Source organism: Melanotaenia boesemani, chromosome 2 (assembly GCF_017639745.1).
Source record: "Melanotaenia boesemani isolate fMelBoe1 chromosome 2, fMelBoe1.pri, whole genome shotgun sequence".
NCBI classification, from domain to species: Eukaryota; Metazoa; Chordata; class Actinopteri; order Atheriniformes; family Melanotaeniidae; genus Melanotaenia; species Melanotaenia boesemani.
The window spans coordinates 33,653,031-33,672,204 of NC_055683.1; the positions used below are offsets into that span (position 1 = coordinate 33,653,031).

Here is a 19,174-nt window from a genome sequence, read left to right on the forward strand (position 1 = left end):
GTACAACTGTAATCAGAAGAATAATCTAAATATAATTAACAGCATTTTAATGCTTGCACTGTAGCGTATTTCAAATATATAATTTACTTACAGATAAGAATTAAGACTGTAATTTGCTATTAGCAGCATAGAAAGTGTAGTTAATTGACCATTTTTAATACTAAGTTCCATCTAAGCAGGTAAATTCCAACTATGGAAAATGTAAAAATTGAAGTTCAAAACAATATTAAGTTACACATTTAAATTTTATTACTGCTATTGCTTATCTATTGCATGTTTTGTCACTTAGTCCTGTCTTGCTGTATTATTCTTTCTTGTCTACATAAATGCACCAATAACTATAACACAGTAAATGAGATCCCAGCAGCGCCTTCTCCTGGTCTACTGTGGAATTACAGCTGTGGCTGGTTGATGCTGCTGTGATCTCACAGTTGCTGTGCAGTCAACCGCAAGAGATGGTGAGTGAGGAAAACATAAAGCTCACACAGTAGCGTCTTTTCACTTAGCCAAACCTGACATTAGTTAGGCACCAAACACATTTGTAAGTGTAAAACGTCTACTGTCATTAGCCGACCAACCCTTTTCGGTTACCCGTCACCCAAAAGCTGATGTCTTTGTTCGGCTAACCTGTGCTAACGGTTTTAGCTTCCGCTATGTTAACGTCTACCGATTAGTTCTCGGTAGCTGAACATTATGTTTTAGGTTGCTTTAGTTCGCGGCAGAGTAGGGTTCAATCAAATGGCACTGGGTTTAACATAATTTTGAATATGTGACAGCTAAACCTGCAATACTTTTATTCCAATAGCTAGTTAGCCATGAGGAAGCTAAGTAGTTTGGCTAACGTCATTAACAGCTTAGATGGCAATGCCTGGTTAAAGTTGTTAGGGGGTTGTTATTTGATTTTAGACGGGCTCCACCACATATGCCAAGGTTTGGGAGTTTGATACGCCCCCAATCTACTTTCATACAGTTTTGTAAATCTAATTTGTTTTGAAGATTAACATTTGGTTGAACCCTTAGCTTTAGCTAGCAATGCAACTGCTGTTATCTCGTCGTGACACTAACCAACAGCTGTAGTGGGGCTCTTAAAACGCCCAGTAAGGTGTGAAGATTAGTGAAGAGTTGCCAATAATTAACATCTTATATCAGCCATCTTTAGTACAATAGAACGTGATATCCTAAGAATTTCAATCAACATATCTTATATCTTACGTTATACCCTGATATGCGAAGGTTTTTAGCTTTATTTACTAAGATCAAGTGTAAGTGTATATGTGTGTGTGTATATATATATATATATATATATATATATATATATATATATATATGTATATATATATATATATATATATATATATATATATATATGTGTATATATATATATATATATATATATATATAAATGTGTGTGTGTGTTTTATAGTAAGATTTAACTATGATATACATAACTTGTTCATGTGTTAAGGCGAGCAGACCTCTTTGTTAGTGAATAAGCAGAAATCTTTAACTGGAATTGGGTGGCATCTTGTTGCATAGTTTTGGAAGAATCTGATACTTCATTTATTGTTAAGATAGGTGATTTATCAGCAGCATGTTTATGAAAGCAGGTTTTGTTTTGTTTTTTTCTCGACAATCTCATTTTAGCCATCATGATTAAACTTGCAAATCATCAGTGTCTAATTTCTGTTCTTTCTTCTGTTACTTGATCTAACTCAGGATGTGTTTTTAATGATCCGACGTCACAAGACGACCATCTTCACAGATGCCAAAGAATCTACCACAGTCTATGAACTAAAGCGTATTGTGGAAGGCATTTTAAAGAGGGCTCCTGAAGATCAAAGACTTTATAAGGTAAACCAACTAGAACATCTTTCTGATCAAAATCTACATAGTTTGCCTATAGTTTTGTTCAGGTCCACCTGAACTTGTCATCCAAGTTCTGGTTGTGCAATTTAACATTAAAGTGTTTAATTGAAATTAAAAATAACCATTAGAAAGTCATTAATAATGTGCCATGTTTTACTTTCTCATTAGATGATTTACTGGCTTTTTTGGTCACATATGACAGCAAAGTTCATTTTACTTATGAACAGCTGATCATTTTTCGAGAATGGGCAGAAATCACAAACTCCGTCCTTGAGGGCCACTATCTTGCAGTTAATGGATGTGTCCCTGCAGCAACACACTCGGTTTAAATGAATGGGTCATTAATAGACATGTGCAGAACTTGACAACAAGCTTTTAGAGGTCCATTTATTTTGAATTAGGTGTTGCAGTAGGGAAACATCCAATATCTGCAGGACACTGGCCCTTGAGGTCTGGAGTTGGTGATCCCTGACTTTCTCCACAGTTGCTGATGCAACTGTAGAGGTAGAACTTCCAGGAAGCACGCCATGGTGCAGGAAGTAAGCAGTGGAAAATGCTAAACAATGGCAATTAAATCTGTGTACCAATCTGTATCTTTAATGCTGAGAATATGTGTAATTTATTTATTTTTTTTTTTACAACTAAGTGGATATTAATATGCAGAGTAGCAGAAAAGTGTGACATGGCAACTTTAATCAGTATGCTCTCTTGTTTGCACATTTATTGAGTTCACTGAATTTTTGCAGAATTACTTGGAAGTCGCACACATTGCACTGTCATTGCTATTCACATGCTGTTGAAATAAACTCTTGAAGGGGTACATAATGTGCACTGAAAGAAATGTGGACAAACTAAGCCATAATGTGCTTTATTCCGTTTTCTTCTCCAGGACGATGTGTTGCTTAATGACAGTCAAACTCTTGGAAATTGTGGCTTCACAAATCAAACAGCCCGACCACAGGCCCCAGCCACAGTGGGATTAGCTTTTCGTCTCAGTGGTAAGGCTTTCACCCTTTCATCAAACTTGTATTTGATCATTTTCACTTTGAGTTATGATTTTCTGGCTTATTCTGTTAACTGTTCCTGGTGTGTTGTGTTTACTTTTCTTCTCTGTGGTTCTTCCAGATGATTCATTTGAGCAGCTGAGGAACGAGCCCTTCTCCACTCCCCCAGAGCTTCCTGACGTCATGAAGCCTCAGGATTCAGGGAGTGCAGCCAATGAGCAGACTGTACAGTGAGGGAAGAGACAGAGAAACGAGAGGAACATGAGGGGGTTGGAGGGAGGACACACAGGGTGTGAGGGAGGGGTTGAATTATGGGAAGTGATGCCTCAGTGGTTGAAGTTTTCAGGAGTCAACTGAAGATCTTCAGCTGGGCGTTAACAATTACAAACAGATTCCCCTTGCAAATTTCAAAGTGGGTAATTTGTATTGACATTGATTAGTGCATTTTAAATTTATAATTTCACACAAGACCCTTCAGAGATACCTGACGGACTTGTCACAACACTGTCAGTCATCCACGGGACTGGTAGAGGAAGAATTGTACCTCTTTTATTTAATGAATTTTAGTCTTTGGAGTAGGGTTAATGCTGCCTTACTTGTGGTCTTTATTTTGCTGGCTTAAATGTCAGAACTGACAAAGTGTGAAATTTTTAGGCTTTTGTGTTTGTGTGTTTTCATTATTAAACTATAACCAGGATTAACATTGTTTTTCTTTTTTCTTTCCTTTTGTCTTTGACCTGGATATGTGTTGAACAGTAGCTAAGAGTTTATTGATTTCTAAGTTACCATCTGTATTAGGGAACTTTTGAACAAAAAACTAAATAAACATTGATTCACTTGCTGGTAAATGATCCAACATTAAGGTGAAGAATGTCTTGGTACTTTCAAAGATGAGTGAATATTTTCATTAAATAGCTGTCCCCAGCAGCCACAGAAAATTAACAGTCAGAAGTATGGACTGATTCATTTTTGTTTGTTAGGTTTGTAGCCCTTGAAATCCGAGAGATGGTGACTTTTGATCAGTGGCCTCAGTTGCCTAAAATAAGAATGAACCAGTTTTAAAGGGGCAGCATGTCATGATAAAGGTGACTTGAAGCTGCTTGCAGTGGGCTCCACATTTGACTCTTTACTCCATAATCACCACCAATTATTTCATGCTGGCATTTTTGTATTGTACATGATAAATACCCTTTTTTTCCCCCTCCCCAACATTTAAAGTTTAATAAGATGCAACCTCTTCTGCACATTAAAACTTAAAATTAAAGTGTAACACTGGGTTTTAAGCTTTAGAAAATTCATTTTTTTAAAAAGAAGAAACAACAACTCCTGTATTTGCCACTGGAAAATGATATTCTGAGCTGGCGATGTTGAATAAAATTGTTTAACGTTGCATTAAAGACATGTTTGCGAAATATGGCTGTTAAACAGTGGGACAAACAGAGTTGCACTTGTAACTGAATTAACATTAAAAGTGTTGTTTTTCACTTCTGTTTACTGTTCTGTTTTATGTTTTTGTCACTGATGCAGAAGTTCGGGCAAGACTGATAAATATAGAAAATATAGAATGTTGAACATTTTACTTCTATCAGGTCATTGCACTTATGCTGTTTGTTATATTTGTAATATATTTTTGTTTTTTGTTGCTGAGGTGTGCCAACTATATGTAAAACAGGCTGTTAACAAGCTTTTTTTCAACATAGAGCTACTATGTTTTTTTAATTGCAGTTGTAAGCATGACACTGAAGTTAGCTTCCGATTCCCAGCTTCCAATTAGAATATATATAAAGGGTTATTCCACTGAATTTGCAGCGGTCTAGACCACAATAGACAGCTCCTGATAAAGAACTAGAGCACATGGACTCTTCAAACCTGGACTGAAATATGCTAAACAACACCCAGATTCATTAAAACACAGTTTCTGAGTTGTGAAACCTTTATTCTATTTGTGAAAATTAAATAACTGAAATTTTTTGGTGCACAAACTCGACTCATCTCTGGCATTTTGTTTTACCTATACTAAGTGTTGTAGCCCTTTAATTATTTATAAGGGATTACCTCTAGTTTTCATATAGACAATGAAATTATCCTGATTGGTCAAAGTTTGTTTCTGGGAGCCTTCATCCATCACCTGGAAAACTTCCTTGTCCTTAAAGTTAATTTCTATACATTTGATTTTCATTAAGCTTTAGTTATCATTCAGGTCAAATGTATATCCTTCCTCAGTTTATCTGTTGACCTTCCTCTGAAAGCAGCATATTTAGGATAAATCTGATCCTATCCCTGGAGGTCATGGAGCATGGAGACAGGTGTTTGCAGCTGCAAGAAAGTCTGACAAGTATGCGATTATCTTGTCCAGCTGAGCATCATCGTCAAAGATGATGGGTACCCATCTTTCCTCAAATGTATAATAAGACCTCTCCTCCCTTGAGACAATGGCCTGAACAATATAAATTAAAATAAAAAGAAATTGGGATATTTTCATAATATTTCACTTTTATCAGTACAAAAATACTGCTTGACAAATTACTTCAAAATGAAATCATTCATGACAAAAGCTGCCTAATAACTTCACACATGAATAAATTCAAATACTTTGTCCAGGTAAAATACACAATCTTACTCTGACATTTACTCTCTAAACACACAAAACATATCCCTTCCAATCTGCATTGACCAGAAAAAGTGACATCAGCTAATAAACTTGCTGTTTAAGGTGCTAATCACAGACACGCTGCTTCAACAATCTAAATAAACACACAGTGTGTAACAGCAAATTGAGGACCAAATATAACAGTCTTTCCACATGTCAGTGATCAACAGCAGTAATGACTAACATGTCAACAGTCAATGGTACAAAGTCTCGTTGGGAAATCACTAATGCAAATACAGACTTAGATGAAGAGAACTATATGAAGTAACACAAAAAAGAAGAAGTGAAAAAAACAAAAAACAAAAGCAACATAAGGGGTTTTAGTAACTGTTGTCACGTAAGGACTTGTAATAAGAGATACAATGAGATGGAATAACAGAAAAATAAAATTAAAGCAACAATCTTTTGTGATATTTAGCAAGATGCATACTGATGGAGTTCTATCAGACAAGAGTTTTAAACATTGAAAACAACTTTTTAGTTCGTTTTTAAACCCAGCAGCAGAGGCCAGACCGTTATTCCATTTTTTTTTACAATAGATAATATTTACCTAGAATGAAAACTACAGTCATAGCTCAATTTAATTACAATAATATAAAACAATTATTTGAAAATGACAGTTGAAAGGAGGAAATGTTTTTACTTTTTCTTTTAATTTTTTTTATATAAACTCCATCTTTTTAAGAAATTGGACAAAAATTATTTCATAATTACATATTTGTAAATACAGTTTTGAATTTTATTTGCCTACGGTCCTCCAACGCCTCACGCACTGTTCGAATTTTTCGGAATTTCCGGCATTACTTGAATGCAGCTCACTAGCTCGCTGGCTAGATTAGCATGGTGTTGCTAGCAAAAGCATAAGGTCGCGGTTTTTACAAACAACCTGTTGAACTGACGACCTCTGTTACGGGGAAGAAACTGATCTGGTTCACCTACTGGTGCATATGGACTTCAGTGAGCATGTTTTATCGGCAGGCAAAGCCGTTTTGGACATGGTGGAGCGGGAATGGCAACCCCTGTCAGAGAGTGAGCTGGAGCATCGGCTGGACCAGGTGGTGGAAGAGATCCTGGAATCAGATCTTGTAGCAAAACTCGTAACGCAACCCCCTCATACTTTTTATGTGCAGGTATCGCAAAGTCAAGTAAATAAGGGCCCCCAAAGTTTACAAACAAGCATTACAAAAACAAACTCTCCCGATGAGAAGACAATGTCCCAAGAACCGCTTGATAATGTGGACAATGCAGCAGTCAAGGTAATTACAGTATCTGAATTTCTGTTAGACTTGTGAGAAATCCTTTAGATTTATGTTAGTATTATAAAAGAGGACATAATTCCCACTATTCCATAGGTTTTGTGTATGTTAAATTCACTCCGTTTATTCTTTAATCCGCTGAATAACTAATACTATAACGTTTTTTCTTAAATTGTCACCAGTACATCTCAGACCTGCTTCAAAACTCTAAGTCCAGGACTCGGATGGCCGGACGGGCACGTTTATCTGTTTCCCACACTGTCCTGCTCTCTCTCACCCTGCTCTCTGAACGAGTCAGCTACCGTTCAGTGTCCCGTCGTTTCAAGTTAGAGAAAGGAAACATCCACAGGATTTTCTTCTCTTTCTGTGAGAGCATCAACATGTTAGAGGAGAAGCACATCAGGTGGCCAGTTGGTGGGTTGATTATGTTGTTATTTGTTGGATAATGGCAAGGCAAGGCAAAAAAAAAAAATTAACTAGCGGTGGTATTTTCTTTTTATTCCCCAGGTAAAGAGGCTGAAGAGGCACTTTTTCCAATTTCCAATCTGCTTGGAAAAGAGGTGCAAGCTGTCCCTCAGGTCCTGGGAGTGTTGGGACACACACAGATCCCGATACGTCTGCTTGTAGGTAAAAATGACTCTGCAGTACCTGAGGTGAAGAGGATGAAGAGGGAGGCCAAACCTGACTCTTGGTTAAATCTTGAGCTTGTATGCAATCGTAGTGGCCATTTCCTACACTGTAGAATCAGTAAAGGATCAGATTTGGAGAGAGGCAAGGCTTTGAGAGACAGACTTAAACTGCAGCCTGAACTGATGCCAACAGACTCCTGCCTCATAGCCAGAGCCAATTACCCACTAACTGCACAGGTTTTAACCCCATACACAATAAGTTACGGACCAAAAGATGAACTCTTCAACAAAACCTTGGAGCAACATTTTCAGATCTTCGATCAGGCTGTTGCCAAGCTTAAAGCCCGATTTCAAAGACTCAAGTATCTGGATATTGGAAACTATGATCGAGCTAGAGCAGTTGTGCTGACTGCTTGTGTGTTACATAACGTGTTTCTGAACATGGGACAAGTGGTTCAAGGAGAGATTGAGAAAGAAGAAGCCCTTTCCCAAAAAGGAGAGGAGGAAGACGAGGAGGGTGTACGTAGACGTGACACCATTGCAGATTTGCTGTTTAGAAATGTTGATTCAGAAAGCACATGATTTTTATGTCTGTTGGCAAATTTGTGGACAATAAAGGTTTATTTGAACAGAACCTTAACTGTCTGAGCTTGTCTGCACACAAACACCTTCAATTCTCATCAGCACTGTCAGAATTATTAGTTTTATTTTAGGGTACTTTGCACAGACTAGGTCCTCAGGTTTTGATCACCTTTCTGTGATTTATTTTTTTTTTATATAAGCATTCAGAAAAGGGATGGGTGATACCAAACTTTTTCTTGTTGATACAACACTATTATACCAGTGCTGATACTTTTTACTCCTTCAGGTAAAATCTCACAGTTGTACAGTGTGCTTTAATACAAGGTAGTTGAAATTATGACAAAAATCTATGAACATAATACTTTAAAGATGTGCTAATGAAATTAGAAATAAGTAAATTAAATGAGAAATAAGATTAAAATATTTTTAAGATTAAATTTCCTAAACTGAACATAACACAAGATAATATATAATAGCAATATAATAAAACAATGAGCAAGAACCCTTGTTAAACTAGTAAAATATTAAAACACATCACTCGCAGCATCATTATGATCTCTGATAGGCTACCGTAATCATGTGACATGGAAGCCATGGAAGGAATACACTGGCTGATTTTCACACACTTTTTGTGTATAAGCAAGTTGCATGTCTTGTATCAGCACAGTGGTATTGGGATATTTAAAAAAGTATTGAATCCGATATTTTGGCTGCCATACATTATAACTCTAGAGTGTCGATTCGCCCATCCCTAATTCAGAATTACTGACTTTAATATATGTAATAGATTTAACCACGGATTTATTTCAGTGACTTTAATCCGATAATCAGTCAATGAGCTATTTTCAAAGGACTGCCTGAAAAAAAGCTAAGTCAAGTTACCACTAGTGATATAATTGCCTATAATAACCACATTACAAAAGAAATATACTGTACATAAAAACGTAAAAAGATTATAACTAGTCTGTGCTGGCCTTGTGGTGGACTGGTGACCTGTTCAAGGCGTACTTACCTGATAGCAGCTAAAATAGGCTTCAGCCCCCCAGCCGACAACCTTGTATCTGAGGTATAGATACATGGCGGGATGGATATTAATACGGTTTTATATTAGTAATGCAAACCAACAGTGGGTCCTGGTAAACATTTAACAGCACCACAGTATTTCTGATGAAATAAGAAGAGGAAAAAAACAGTTGTGACGTTACTATTTATTGTCGGGCTCATTATTGTACTGGGATTCATCCTGACAAAAATAAAAAAAAACTAACTTTTAAATACCATTATCATTAATACTGGCAGCATTCATGTTGTAACAGCCACACCAGAATATAATTCTGTATATTTATATTACTAACAATTGCAGTGTAGACATATCTACTGTGCTGCTGTGACCACTGAAAGGTATTGAATCTGAAGTCTGGCATATCTTTAAACATTTGAAAAAGGCACTGCAATAAACATGCTATTATTGACACATTTTCTTCATGATTATAAATATATCTTTAGCATTGACAGTTATATTTTTTATTTTTTGAATTCTTCAGTTATATCTGGGTCTCCTATAAAAATAAATCAAGATTGTCTGCTTTAATTAGGTGGCAGCAGGATGCCTCATGTGTTATTTACTTTTATATTTAACCATTCATTACTATTCTTGTTTGGGTTTAAAAGGACATTTTTTATGTATTTGGGATGAGAAAATGACAGGTGGGTCTGTGTCCTCCTGTTGGAAGTATGAATTCTGTCTTTTATGATTTGCTTGTTGATATAATGACACCATGTGAACTATTTAATCAACTGTAACTGTAAAAAAATGAGTAGCAATCTACAAGGATGTTTCACAGACATTAACAATTATGGATTGTGCAGCATCACTTAGGTTTTCAAGTATGTAAAAAAAACAAAAAAAAACAAAATGTCTCCTCTGGCCTAGTGTCCATCCTTTGTCTGTGTGCTGTTCCTCTGAGCCAGGTTGGAGATAGCCTGGGCCAGATTGTTGATGGCTTCTATTTTCCTTTCCTCCAGTGCTTTCTGCTGTGCCCACATGTTCATCTTCCTCTCCTGGAGCTCCATGTACAGTTGCAGTATGTCCTGAGGAGGCCTGGTTGTGATGGGAGTAGATGTCGTAGGAGGTGTAGGGAGGATAGGGGTAAACCTCTTACTGGCAATGGCCTTGCCAACTCTTGTCCCACTGAACTTGGCCCTGCGCTGAGCTTCAATCTCCTCCCTGCTTTTACCCAAGACCTCGTGCATGGCTTTGAAGAACTCCCAATGAACACCAGTTGTCCCCAGCCGCTTGGCCCTTTCTGCATTCTTTCTGTATGTGGCCAGCATGTTTCTCCACTTGAGGTCACACTCGTATGCCTTTACAGTGATATCAGTGACCTCCGATTCCCTGAGTTTGGCGTTCACTTTCTCTGCTACTAGTTCCCATAGTTTCTTTTTCTTGCAAACTGGCTGGTCAAATGCCTGATCCATTTCCAATCGTGTATTGACAAGGTGCCATGTAGCTTGCAGCGTCCAAATAAATTCTAGAGATAAGAACAAAAGCGAGACAAATGTTATGACCTTGAACTAATAATTGCTTTCCTCCCAAACTTGATCATTTTACTTAACACGAGCAGTTCAGTTAAATATCTATCCGAAGCCAAAAGTTATCACATGATGAATATTCATGATCATGTCGTACTTGACTAGTGTACAAAACCAGATCCTGCGCACTCATCAGGCTCTCTTCGCATCATGCGATGACTGGATGAAACCCGTTCAACTTAAAACTGTAAATACTTGCCAGCTTTTGCTTTATCGTTGTCCATACTTGACACGACCGTTTCCTTTCCATCCACTTCAGTATTCGGTATCACCATTGTCTCGATTACTTCCATTCTATTAACCCCCAAACAGTAAAACTAAAATTCTTATTTTACAAGCGATATGTATACCGAGGAATTTAACAACCTCTAGATCCAGCGATGTGTTTTCCTGCGTTCTAAAAAACGGTGACTTTTACAACGACACTCAACAATTTGGGAAATGTAGTTCTCTTTTATGGACGATAACATGCATTTGAGCATTATGAAGTCTGAAACGAACTACAATCCCTAAACGCGTTAACGTGCTTGGCGCAAGCTTAGTTTCATCGTTGTCATGGGTAATGGAGTTCTCAGAAGGCACAAAATGTATAGATGGCGCCACAAGGCAACAGTTTTTAAACTACAAGTCCCAAAATATATGTAAGCGATCCTCCTCTTCACTTCTTGCTCCGTCCCACGTCCGCCCATGTTTTGTTGTTTGGCTAAAGATGGCGTTAGCGGCTAACACAGGCGATTGCATTTTGTTTCACAAATTTTATTCTGCCAGTGGTATCAAAACATTGATGAAATAGAGTTTTATTTCGTCAGTAGATGTACAAAGATGTGTTATACTGAGCAAATACACGTCCATTATGTAGAATAACGCGTGTTCGGCCTTCTCACGATGTAGGCCTGTTTTTTTAGGGAGTGGACCGAAGTTGTGAACTTCATTTCCCATCAGTAAGTGCGGCGTCAGGTGGTACAACTTTAATTTTTCGTGCCGGTAACCATAGTTTCTGAACACATTGTTTTAACAAAAACTTTAGAGGAAATTCATTATTTTCTTTAAAACCGTATATTTTCACACGAGCAGTGATTAGTTAGCAATTTAAAATGAAGATCTATGCTAATTTATTTGTTCGTATCTCACTGGACGTGCCCAGTGATGTACAACGCTGTTTTTAACACCTGAGCAAAGGATAGTGAAAATATAAGCCTAACCATCACCTGCCTGTCTTAGGGGACATGGCTGCATCACCTGTGAAAGATGACTGGAAGCACTCGAGAGTACCCCCCGTAGAGGGGCAACCATTATTACCGGAGTCATCTTTGACCTGGTGCTTGGCTCACCTCCACAAACCTGGATCAGGTACTGAAAACCATGTAGATTCTGGTGGTCTCAGAGAAATGGACAAGAGATCTAGAGTCTATCAGTGGCGAGCCCTAGTTGCTATACGGACGCAGCACATCAAGAGTGGCAAGGCCGGCATTGCCAGATTCAGAGGTCAGGGTGGTCTCCGACCCCTGTTGAATCTGCTCAAACACCCAGAGTGCTCGAGGAAAACTCTGGACCTGGCTCTTAGCATCTTGGCCAACTGCTGCACTGAGCTGGAGACACGCTTGGAGGTGAGAGGAAAAGAATAATAGAGGATGAAATCATCAATATCTTAATGAAAGCACTGTTTGAAATGGCTAACATTACAATATATTTCACTATAGGTTCGTAAACTGGGTGGAATCAATATTTTGGGTAAGTGGTGATTGCATTTGATCGGTTTATCTTTGCAACCCATGATATTACAGTGAGTAGCATATATACACATTTTTCTTAACAATTTCAGTGGACATCATGAAGAAAAATGTAGCCATGGAGACGGTCCAGAACCGAGCAGCCCGGGCTTTGGGAAATTTGGCCATGGATCCAGAAAGCTCAGCACTCATCCACTCTGCTGGTAATTATGAAATGTTGCTGTGTCTCCTTACATAATTAAAATTGTATTCATGCACGGACTAATAATGCAATATGATTACACTCTCAGAGCATTAGGAAAGCAGACTGTATTACACAGAATTCACATATGTGTGAAAACTGAGAAGACCTCGTCTTCTAAGAATTTATAAAATGTTTTACGTTTTGTTTAAAGCATAAGGTCAACTGATCTAATAGCACACGATGATCAGAAAAATGAAAAAATGGTTAAGACCATTGAGACACTTGAAAACAAAAAATAATCTTACAGTGGATTTGTAGATGAATGGAAGCCACTAAAACTGGAGTTTGGTACATACTGGTTCAAACAAAGCCCTCCTTTGTTTGTACCAGTAGAAAATCTGTACCAGCTGTAGGCATGAGACTGAATTCCAAGGAAAAGCAAGCTATAATAGTACAGGAGGGTGCTAATAAAAGCGTGAATCACTTTTTCCAGGTGGCGTCGAGACAGGTGGGACTTGATTTTTTTGACAACTACCTCAGCTGAAAAAAACATGATTTAATCATCAATCAAGTCCCTGATTATTTCAAGGATGCTGTCATCCATTCACTTGAAAAAAACAAACAAAAACAAAGCCTAATCCTTCTGTTTTTAGCAGCTACAGACCAATTTCAAACTTTCCATTTATTTCTAAGATTTCAGAAAAAGTAGTTGCAAAGCAGCGTACAGCTACATTAGATAAACAGAATCCTTCATCATTTTCAGTCTGGTTGTTGTAGGACTTATTACTGAAACAGCCCCTCTCAGAGTCTCCAGCGACATCTTGATGCAGAGTGATGCAGGCCATTGTTTCGTGTTATTGTTGTTGGGCATGACCTCGGCTTCTGACACTGTCGATCATCCCGCCTCGCTCCACAGGCTAAAACACTGGGTTAAAGTATCAGGATATTCTTTGACATGGTTTTGTTCAAATCTGTCTGGAAGATCATTTTTTGTGGCTGCTACTAAATTGGTTTATATCTTCTCCCTCTGCAGCATATTTTAGGCTCTTTTAAAGATATTTATGCATTTTTATGCTGATCTTATTTTGTTATATATTTCTTTTAAACCTCGGGATGTTTTAAAGAGACAGATCTTTCTTGGGTGTTTGGATGCTGTCAGGAGTTGGATGAATGACAACTTTCTGCAACTGAACAATACAAAAACTGAAGTCCTTGTTTGTGCACCTGACAGATTTCTCCTAAAGATAGTTGAGGGTCTTGTCCCATTTGCCTCATTTATTAAGCCCTCAATCAGGAACCTTGGGGTAACTTGTGACCCTGCTCTCTCTTTGGATGCTCATATTGAAACGCTTGCTCATTCTTGTATTAATCATTTAAAAATATTGCCAAGCTGAGCTCCTTTGTCTCACAATCTGAGATGGAGATGATCGTTCATGCCTTATTTTCATGTCTCGGCTATTGTAACGCTTTTTTCACATGTTTAAGTAAAGAATCTCTGCAACATCTTCAGGTTGTCCAGAATTCAGCTGCAAGGTTAATAACAAAATCTTCCAAGCATTCACATGTCACCCCTATATACTAATCCAGCTGCACTGGCTCCCTATTCATTACAGAGTGCATTTTAAAATTCTGCTTTTAACATATAGAGCTTTAAATGATCAGGCACTAGTTTATATTCATGACCATTTGCAGCCATACATTCCCAGCAGGTCCCTGAGATCATGTGATCACGGTGTGCTGATTGTGAAGCAAACACAGCTGAAAACCAAAGGTGACAGAGCCTTTGCAGCAGTGACTCCCTCCTTCTGGAATCCCTTCCTCTCAGCCTGAGATCTGCAGACTCAGTGATCTCTTTTAAAAAGCAGCTAAAAACACATCTTTTTAAACTTGATTTAGCTTAGTTTTATTTGTTTTGATGTGTCCTGGTTTGTTTTTGTGTTTTATTGTGAAGTACTTTGGAATTTTTTTTAAAAGGTGCTATATAAATAAACATTTACTTACTTGTCAAGGTTTTTGCTGGCGGTCCATTTTTAAACTTAGTGATGCTGGGTTTTTCATGTGGGGCCAGGGAGGAAAGGTCAATGACGTCTGGTGCAGATGGCTTTTAACAGCATTACCTCAGCGTTTTTTTAGTTGAAATTAATAAATAAATTATTAGTCGTTTACAAACAGGGACATTATTTTCATAATTAAACATTTTATAGGGTGGATGATTTCAGCTTCCTTTTGCTATTCTAATTCATAATCAGTGAATTAAAGAAAACACTTTAATCCAGACCAAAGTAACATTTATAAATGTTTGGACCTTTAATCTGATCTCTGAAACATGTTTTGCATCTGTATTATTTATTTATTTTTTATTATTAATTTTTCTCTTTTTTTTCCTTCTAGGTGGTGTTCCTCTTCTTCTCCTGAGCGTGTCCCTGTCCTCTGCCTCATCCTCTCCCACAGCTGCTCCACCCACAGATCCCAGTCCCAAACTGGAGTGTGCTCAGTCAGCTGCTCGGGCTCTTCTCTACCTCTCAGATTCCCCCTCAAACCGCCTTTCACTGCTCACTCAAGGGACATTATCTGCTCTTGCTCCTCTCATTGCTCCAGAATATCCCCAGATTTTGAGGAGGGCGGCATTAAAGACCCTCCATGAGCTGACCCGGGGCTGTGGTGTTGAATGTGCCAGGGAAGTGTCCCGTTCTGGGGTCCTGGCTCAGCTTGGTGTCATGGCATCAGGGGACTCGGGTACACCCTTTGAAGAGCTTGCACTCAAAACACTGGCTAACATGTGCTCCCAAGGTTGCCTGCGACCTCTTGTGGGATCCCTGGGGGTCATTCAGAAATTTGTTGAGGAGGTTAAAAAGGATCCACTGAAGTCAGGAGTCTTCCTTAAGGCTCTCTGCTTGTGCTGCAAAGAAGCAGTGAATCGGGCCAAGGTCAAAGACAGTGGTGGGTTGGAGGTGCTAACAGGCTTCTTATCTGCTCATCAGAGTCACCCACTGTCCAGGCTAGCTATTCTGGCCTGTGTTGACTTTGTTTTTGATGAATCTGCCATGGAGCAGTTGCAAGAGTTTGGGCTGGTCCCTCTTCTTGTTGCACAGTTAGTGAAGCTCACCAGAGAGGAGGAGCAGATAGTTGAAAAAATGGATGTGAGCTTCACCACCAGCATGTCTTCCACGGAGCTCTTTCTCTCCTCAGGTTTAGATTCTTTTGACTTTCCCCCTCCAGAGGGATACAAGAAGGAGGAGACTGGTAGAGAACAAGGTCTATGTTCATCAAGCTTTCTAAGTCTCAGGTATGAAAATTAAAATGTGCGGCTTTATTTAAAAAAAAACAAACAAAAAACAACATTTTCTCAGTGAATGGTGTCATTTATGTACATCTCTGATGCTCTCTCCAGGTCCTGGTTGCTGTCTGAAGGATTGATATCTTCTGAAGGAGACCTGCTGGATGCTTCCAGTGTTGATGGGGAATGGGGGAGTCCTCAGGTCCCATCATCATCATCATCTCCTCAAACATCATCCCCGAACCCATATTCCATTTCCTCTCTCAAGAACTCATCCAACTCTGCTGTCTCTGTAACACCTAAAAAGGCAGCTCTGCATTCCCCTGTTTCCTCTTCATCTTCATCATCCTCCAGTTCAATCACGCCTCAGACCCTTTCCTCGCCTAATAAAACTACCCAAACACCTCTCTCTCCATCAAAGTTCTCATCCTCACAGAAAAGGAGAAGGGCTCCCTCAATGACTTCCCTAACTAAAGTCACTCTTGACACCCCTCCTTCCATACCTCGGTCAACGACTTACCATCACCCATATCACCCAGAGCCCTGGACGCCTGAGTCTCCCATCCTGCTACTGCTGTCACGGTTCTCCCACGCCAGCGACCCAAGTGCCGCTCTGGTCAGCTCAGGCGTCATGTCCGGCCTGCTGTACTACCTCACTCAGCACCAGGACCCCAGCAGCAGGTGTTTCCGTATGCTTTGCAGGCTGAGCTGCAACCCAAATTGTTTGCAGGCACTGGTTCGAACCGGCTCTGTAGCACTGATTCGCCACCATCTCTGCCAAAGAGGAGGGGGATTAGAGGGAGGTGAAAAGCGGACCGACAGAGTTAAAGACAAAGTTAAACAGCTGGGTAAGATGAACACCACAGGTTCAGAAAAGCTGAGAGGCATTATTTGGCACTAAATGGTATTCTATATATGGTATTCTATATATGGTATTCGTTACTGGTTAATTTGCTAACTGTATCAGATCTTAATACTTGAAAAAACTTTACATTTTATTCAGGAACAGTTTGTAACGATGTGCTAATGTTTTAGGTACTGCTCTTCTGAATAATCTGCGTGTGCAGTGCGAGTCTGGGTTTGGCTCGGGTGTTCTTGCACATGTGATGCTATCAGGCTCAGAGTCGGACAAGATGAACTGTGCACTTTCTCTGCCCTTTATCTGCAGGTGAATATTAGATATATTTCTGAATATGATTCGCTTATTTACTTAAACTTGGTTTGTGAATTATTTGTTGCTTGCTCTTGTTATTCTTGTAGTATCTGATTTGCTTTGAGGAAACTTTCATGTACCGTTGAAAGTGACCATTGATGACTTTATATATTTTTTCATCTTCCAACAGCAACAAATCCCTGTTGAGGAAGCTTCTTCTGGATAGTGGCGGGCTGCTTGTGGCTTTGCAGCGCCTTGGCTGTGACACTGATGACGAGGTGGATGAAGACCGTACAGAGTGTGAACAGTTGCTCTCTGACCTGTTTAATTCACCACATTCAGGTCTGACTTCTCAGCTCCGTTCTCTGTACTTCTCTCTCTTGATTGGATGCCTGTCTGCTCTGACAGTTACGATTAAAACTGACTTTGCCAAAAGAAAAACAAATCCATTCACAACACCTTCAGCCCGTAATATTGACAAAGATTCACCCCCTCCCTTGAAAAAGCCACGCCTAGCTGACATATGTCCTTATGGTAACTCAAACTTTGACCTGGTCTTGCTGCTGGATGATGGAACCCAAGTCCCAGCCAATAGGGAGGCTGTGGCTGGGGCAGAGGGCACAGATAGCGTTGGCTCCGAATACTTTAGGGCTCTGTTAAGGGGTGGGTTTGGTGAATCTCAGAGCAATGCAGAAGAAGCCATTCATATCAAAGATGTTAGCGCAGGAATGTTACTGCCGGTGCTGCATTACCTGCATGGGTGTCGCATCAGCAAAGACACTGAAACAGCAAAGGACAAGGAAGGAGGGAGGAGAGAGCAGTGTCAGATTTTGGACACAATGGCCTTTGATGTGTTGGATGTTTGCCAAAATGAAGCAGAGGAGCTCTCAGACGAGTTGGGTTTCCAGAAAACACCTTTAGGTGAGATGATGATTGGAGCCTGCAGGTTTTTGGTAAATGAACTACAGACAGAGTTGGAGGATCTCTGTGTGTCACGTCTTTTGTCCTGCTACTCCAAGGCTTCTAGTGAAGGTGTGTCAGCTCCAACAGAGGACAACGCTGAAAAGACTGTACCTAAAATGGACCAAGATTTCCCCAAGTCTGCTAAGGAGAGCCTGGCTTGTCAGACATCTGAGTTGGAGCTGACTGGACTGACAAAGAAACTGAACAGTTCACTACAAGAAATGGAGACGAAGATAACTTCCGTTGTTGAAACGATACAAAAAATCACAGGACTGAATGCAGCTTTAGACAAAAACACAATCAAAAGAGTCACTTCTGTCTCTAAATCAGTGTGTGCTTCAACAGACAAATCACTCGAGCCAGAAAAGTTGTCATTAGGACCAAAGGACTTGCTGCAAAGTGTGAAACCAGCAGCTCAGGGTTCTGGTTCTTCAGTAACTGTTGTTGCAGTTGAAGCCCTGGCTGCTTTACTGCCCCAGTTGTACTGGTTTTCTCAACGGTATAGCTATCCAACACTGGGTAGGGCCTGCCTGACCTTGCTGCTGGGCTGTCAGAACTGTCCTCAGCCATTTTTTTCCTCTTCCGTTGCTGGGGATTGCCTTCGCAGACTTGCCAGAGAGGTGGACTGTATAGAAACTCTCAAACGGGACCTGATATGGCTCACCTCAGCAGCTCTGAAATGAGCAAAGGGGGCACACATTGACTGGAAGGACTGGATTAATTTCAAAGGCCAGTACAAGTTAGAGCCAAGTTATTGAACTTCTAGAGTTGCCATTGTTTTGTTTTTCCTAATACAGCTTGATTTCCTGGAAAACAGATGAATTTCTTCAGGGCTAAAGCAAGGAATTTTCTTTTTTTTTTTTTTATTCCCAGAATCTTGACACTTTTGAGTTTTGATGTAATTAAAGCCTATCCCTTCATGACACATTTATGTTATATTTTTGTCTCATTTGATTATTTTCCAATGGCATTTATACTGTCATTTTAATTTAAATTTTTTATTTGGAAAACATTTGAGCGGATGAGAACAGTACATTTGATAAATGTCATGTAGCTGGATTTATGGTGGGTTTGTTTATTTTGTACATAGAAATGATATGGAATAGATATACAGGATATAAGTTTCAGCTGTCTGTTCTAAATTTATTTCACTAAACATAATGTTGGAACATCAATCTGCTTTCATGGTTTTTTGTTTTTGTTGTGTTTGGAAAAAAAAAATCAATCTAAGAGTTTCACCCAGGCAAGTGTTAGCTTGCTAACATACTGTATCTTATTAATTGACCTG

General features: G+C 39.3%; 4 protein-coding genes across 8 annotated transcripts; 3 read left to right on the forward strand and 1 right to left on the reverse strand.

The window, feature by feature from the left end:
* Nucleotides 1-370: 370 nt before the first annotated feature.
* Nucleotides 371-4,354, forward strand: elob (elongin B). Of its 2 annotated transcripts, none has more exons than XM_041973848.1 (4): nt 371-458; nt 1,717-1,851; nt 2,756-2,864; nt 2,992-4,354. In XM_041973848.1, the coding sequence occupies exons 1-4, from the start codon at nt 456-458 to the stop codon at nt 3,102-3,104; spliced, it is 360 nt and encodes a 119-aa protein (XP_041829782.1). In that variant the 5' UTR covers nt 371-455; the 3' UTR covers nt 3,105-4,354. The 2 variants fall into 2 exon arrangements, with proteins under 2 accessions (XP_041829782.1, XP_041829790.1); XM_041973856.1 differs by lacking the exon at nt 371-458 and adding an exon at nt 462-541.
* Nucleotides 4,355-6,300: 1,946 nt separating this feature from the next.
* On the forward strand, nt 6,301-8,039 carry LOC121633027 (protein ALP1-like). The gene is made up of 3 exons (XM_041974888.1): nt 6,301-6,776; nt 6,959-7,190; nt 7,284-8,039. The coding sequence occupies exons 1-3, from the start codon at nt 6,468-6,470 to the stop codon at nt 7,985-7,987; spliced, it is 1,245 nt and encodes a 414-aa protein (XP_041830822.1). The 5' UTR covers nt 6,301-6,467; the 3' UTR covers nt 7,988-8,039.
* A 1,141-nt stretch (nt 8,040-9,180) lies between these two features.
* Nucleotides 9,181-10,981, reverse strand: si:dkey-66i24.7. Of its 2 annotated transcripts, none has more exons than XM_041974893.1 (2): nt 10,779-10,981; nt 9,181-10,518 (listed from the first exon to the last, which is right to left on the reverse strand). In XM_041974893.1, exons 1-2 carry the CDS (start codon nt 10,870-10,872, stop codon nt 9,917-9,919), a joined length of 696 nt encoding a protein of 231 aa, XP_041830827.1. In that variant the 5' UTR covers nt 10,873-10,981; the 3' UTR covers nt 9,181-9,916. The 2 variants fall into 2 exon arrangements, with proteins under 2 accessions (XP_041830827.1, XP_041830837.1); XM_041974903.1 differs by lacking the exon at nt 10,779-10,981 and adding an exon at nt 10,677-10,768.
* Nucleotides 10,982-11,262: 281 nt separating this feature from the next.
* Nucleotides 11,263-19,061, forward strand: armc5 (armadillo repeat containing 5). Of its 3 annotated transcripts, none has more exons than XM_041969623.1 (8): nt 11,263-11,563; nt 11,801-12,186; nt 12,280-12,310; nt 12,402-12,512; nt 14,885-15,779; nt 15,885-16,618; nt 16,806-16,938; nt 17,114-19,061. In XM_041969623.1, the coding sequence occupies exons 2-8, from the start codon at nt 11,806-11,808 to the stop codon at nt 18,567-18,569; spliced, it is 3,741 nt and encodes a 1,246-aa protein (XP_041825557.1). In that variant the 5' UTR covers nt 11,263-11,563; nt 11,801-11,805; the 3' UTR covers nt 18,570-19,061. The 3 variants fall into 3 exon arrangements, with proteins under 3 accessions (XP_041825557.1, XP_041825543.1, XP_041825549.1); XM_041969609.1 differs by having other exon boundaries at nt 11,263-11,536; XM_041969615.1 differs by having other exon boundaries at nt 11,263-11,520.
* The last annotated feature ends 113 nt before the right edge of the window (nt 19,062-19,174 follow it).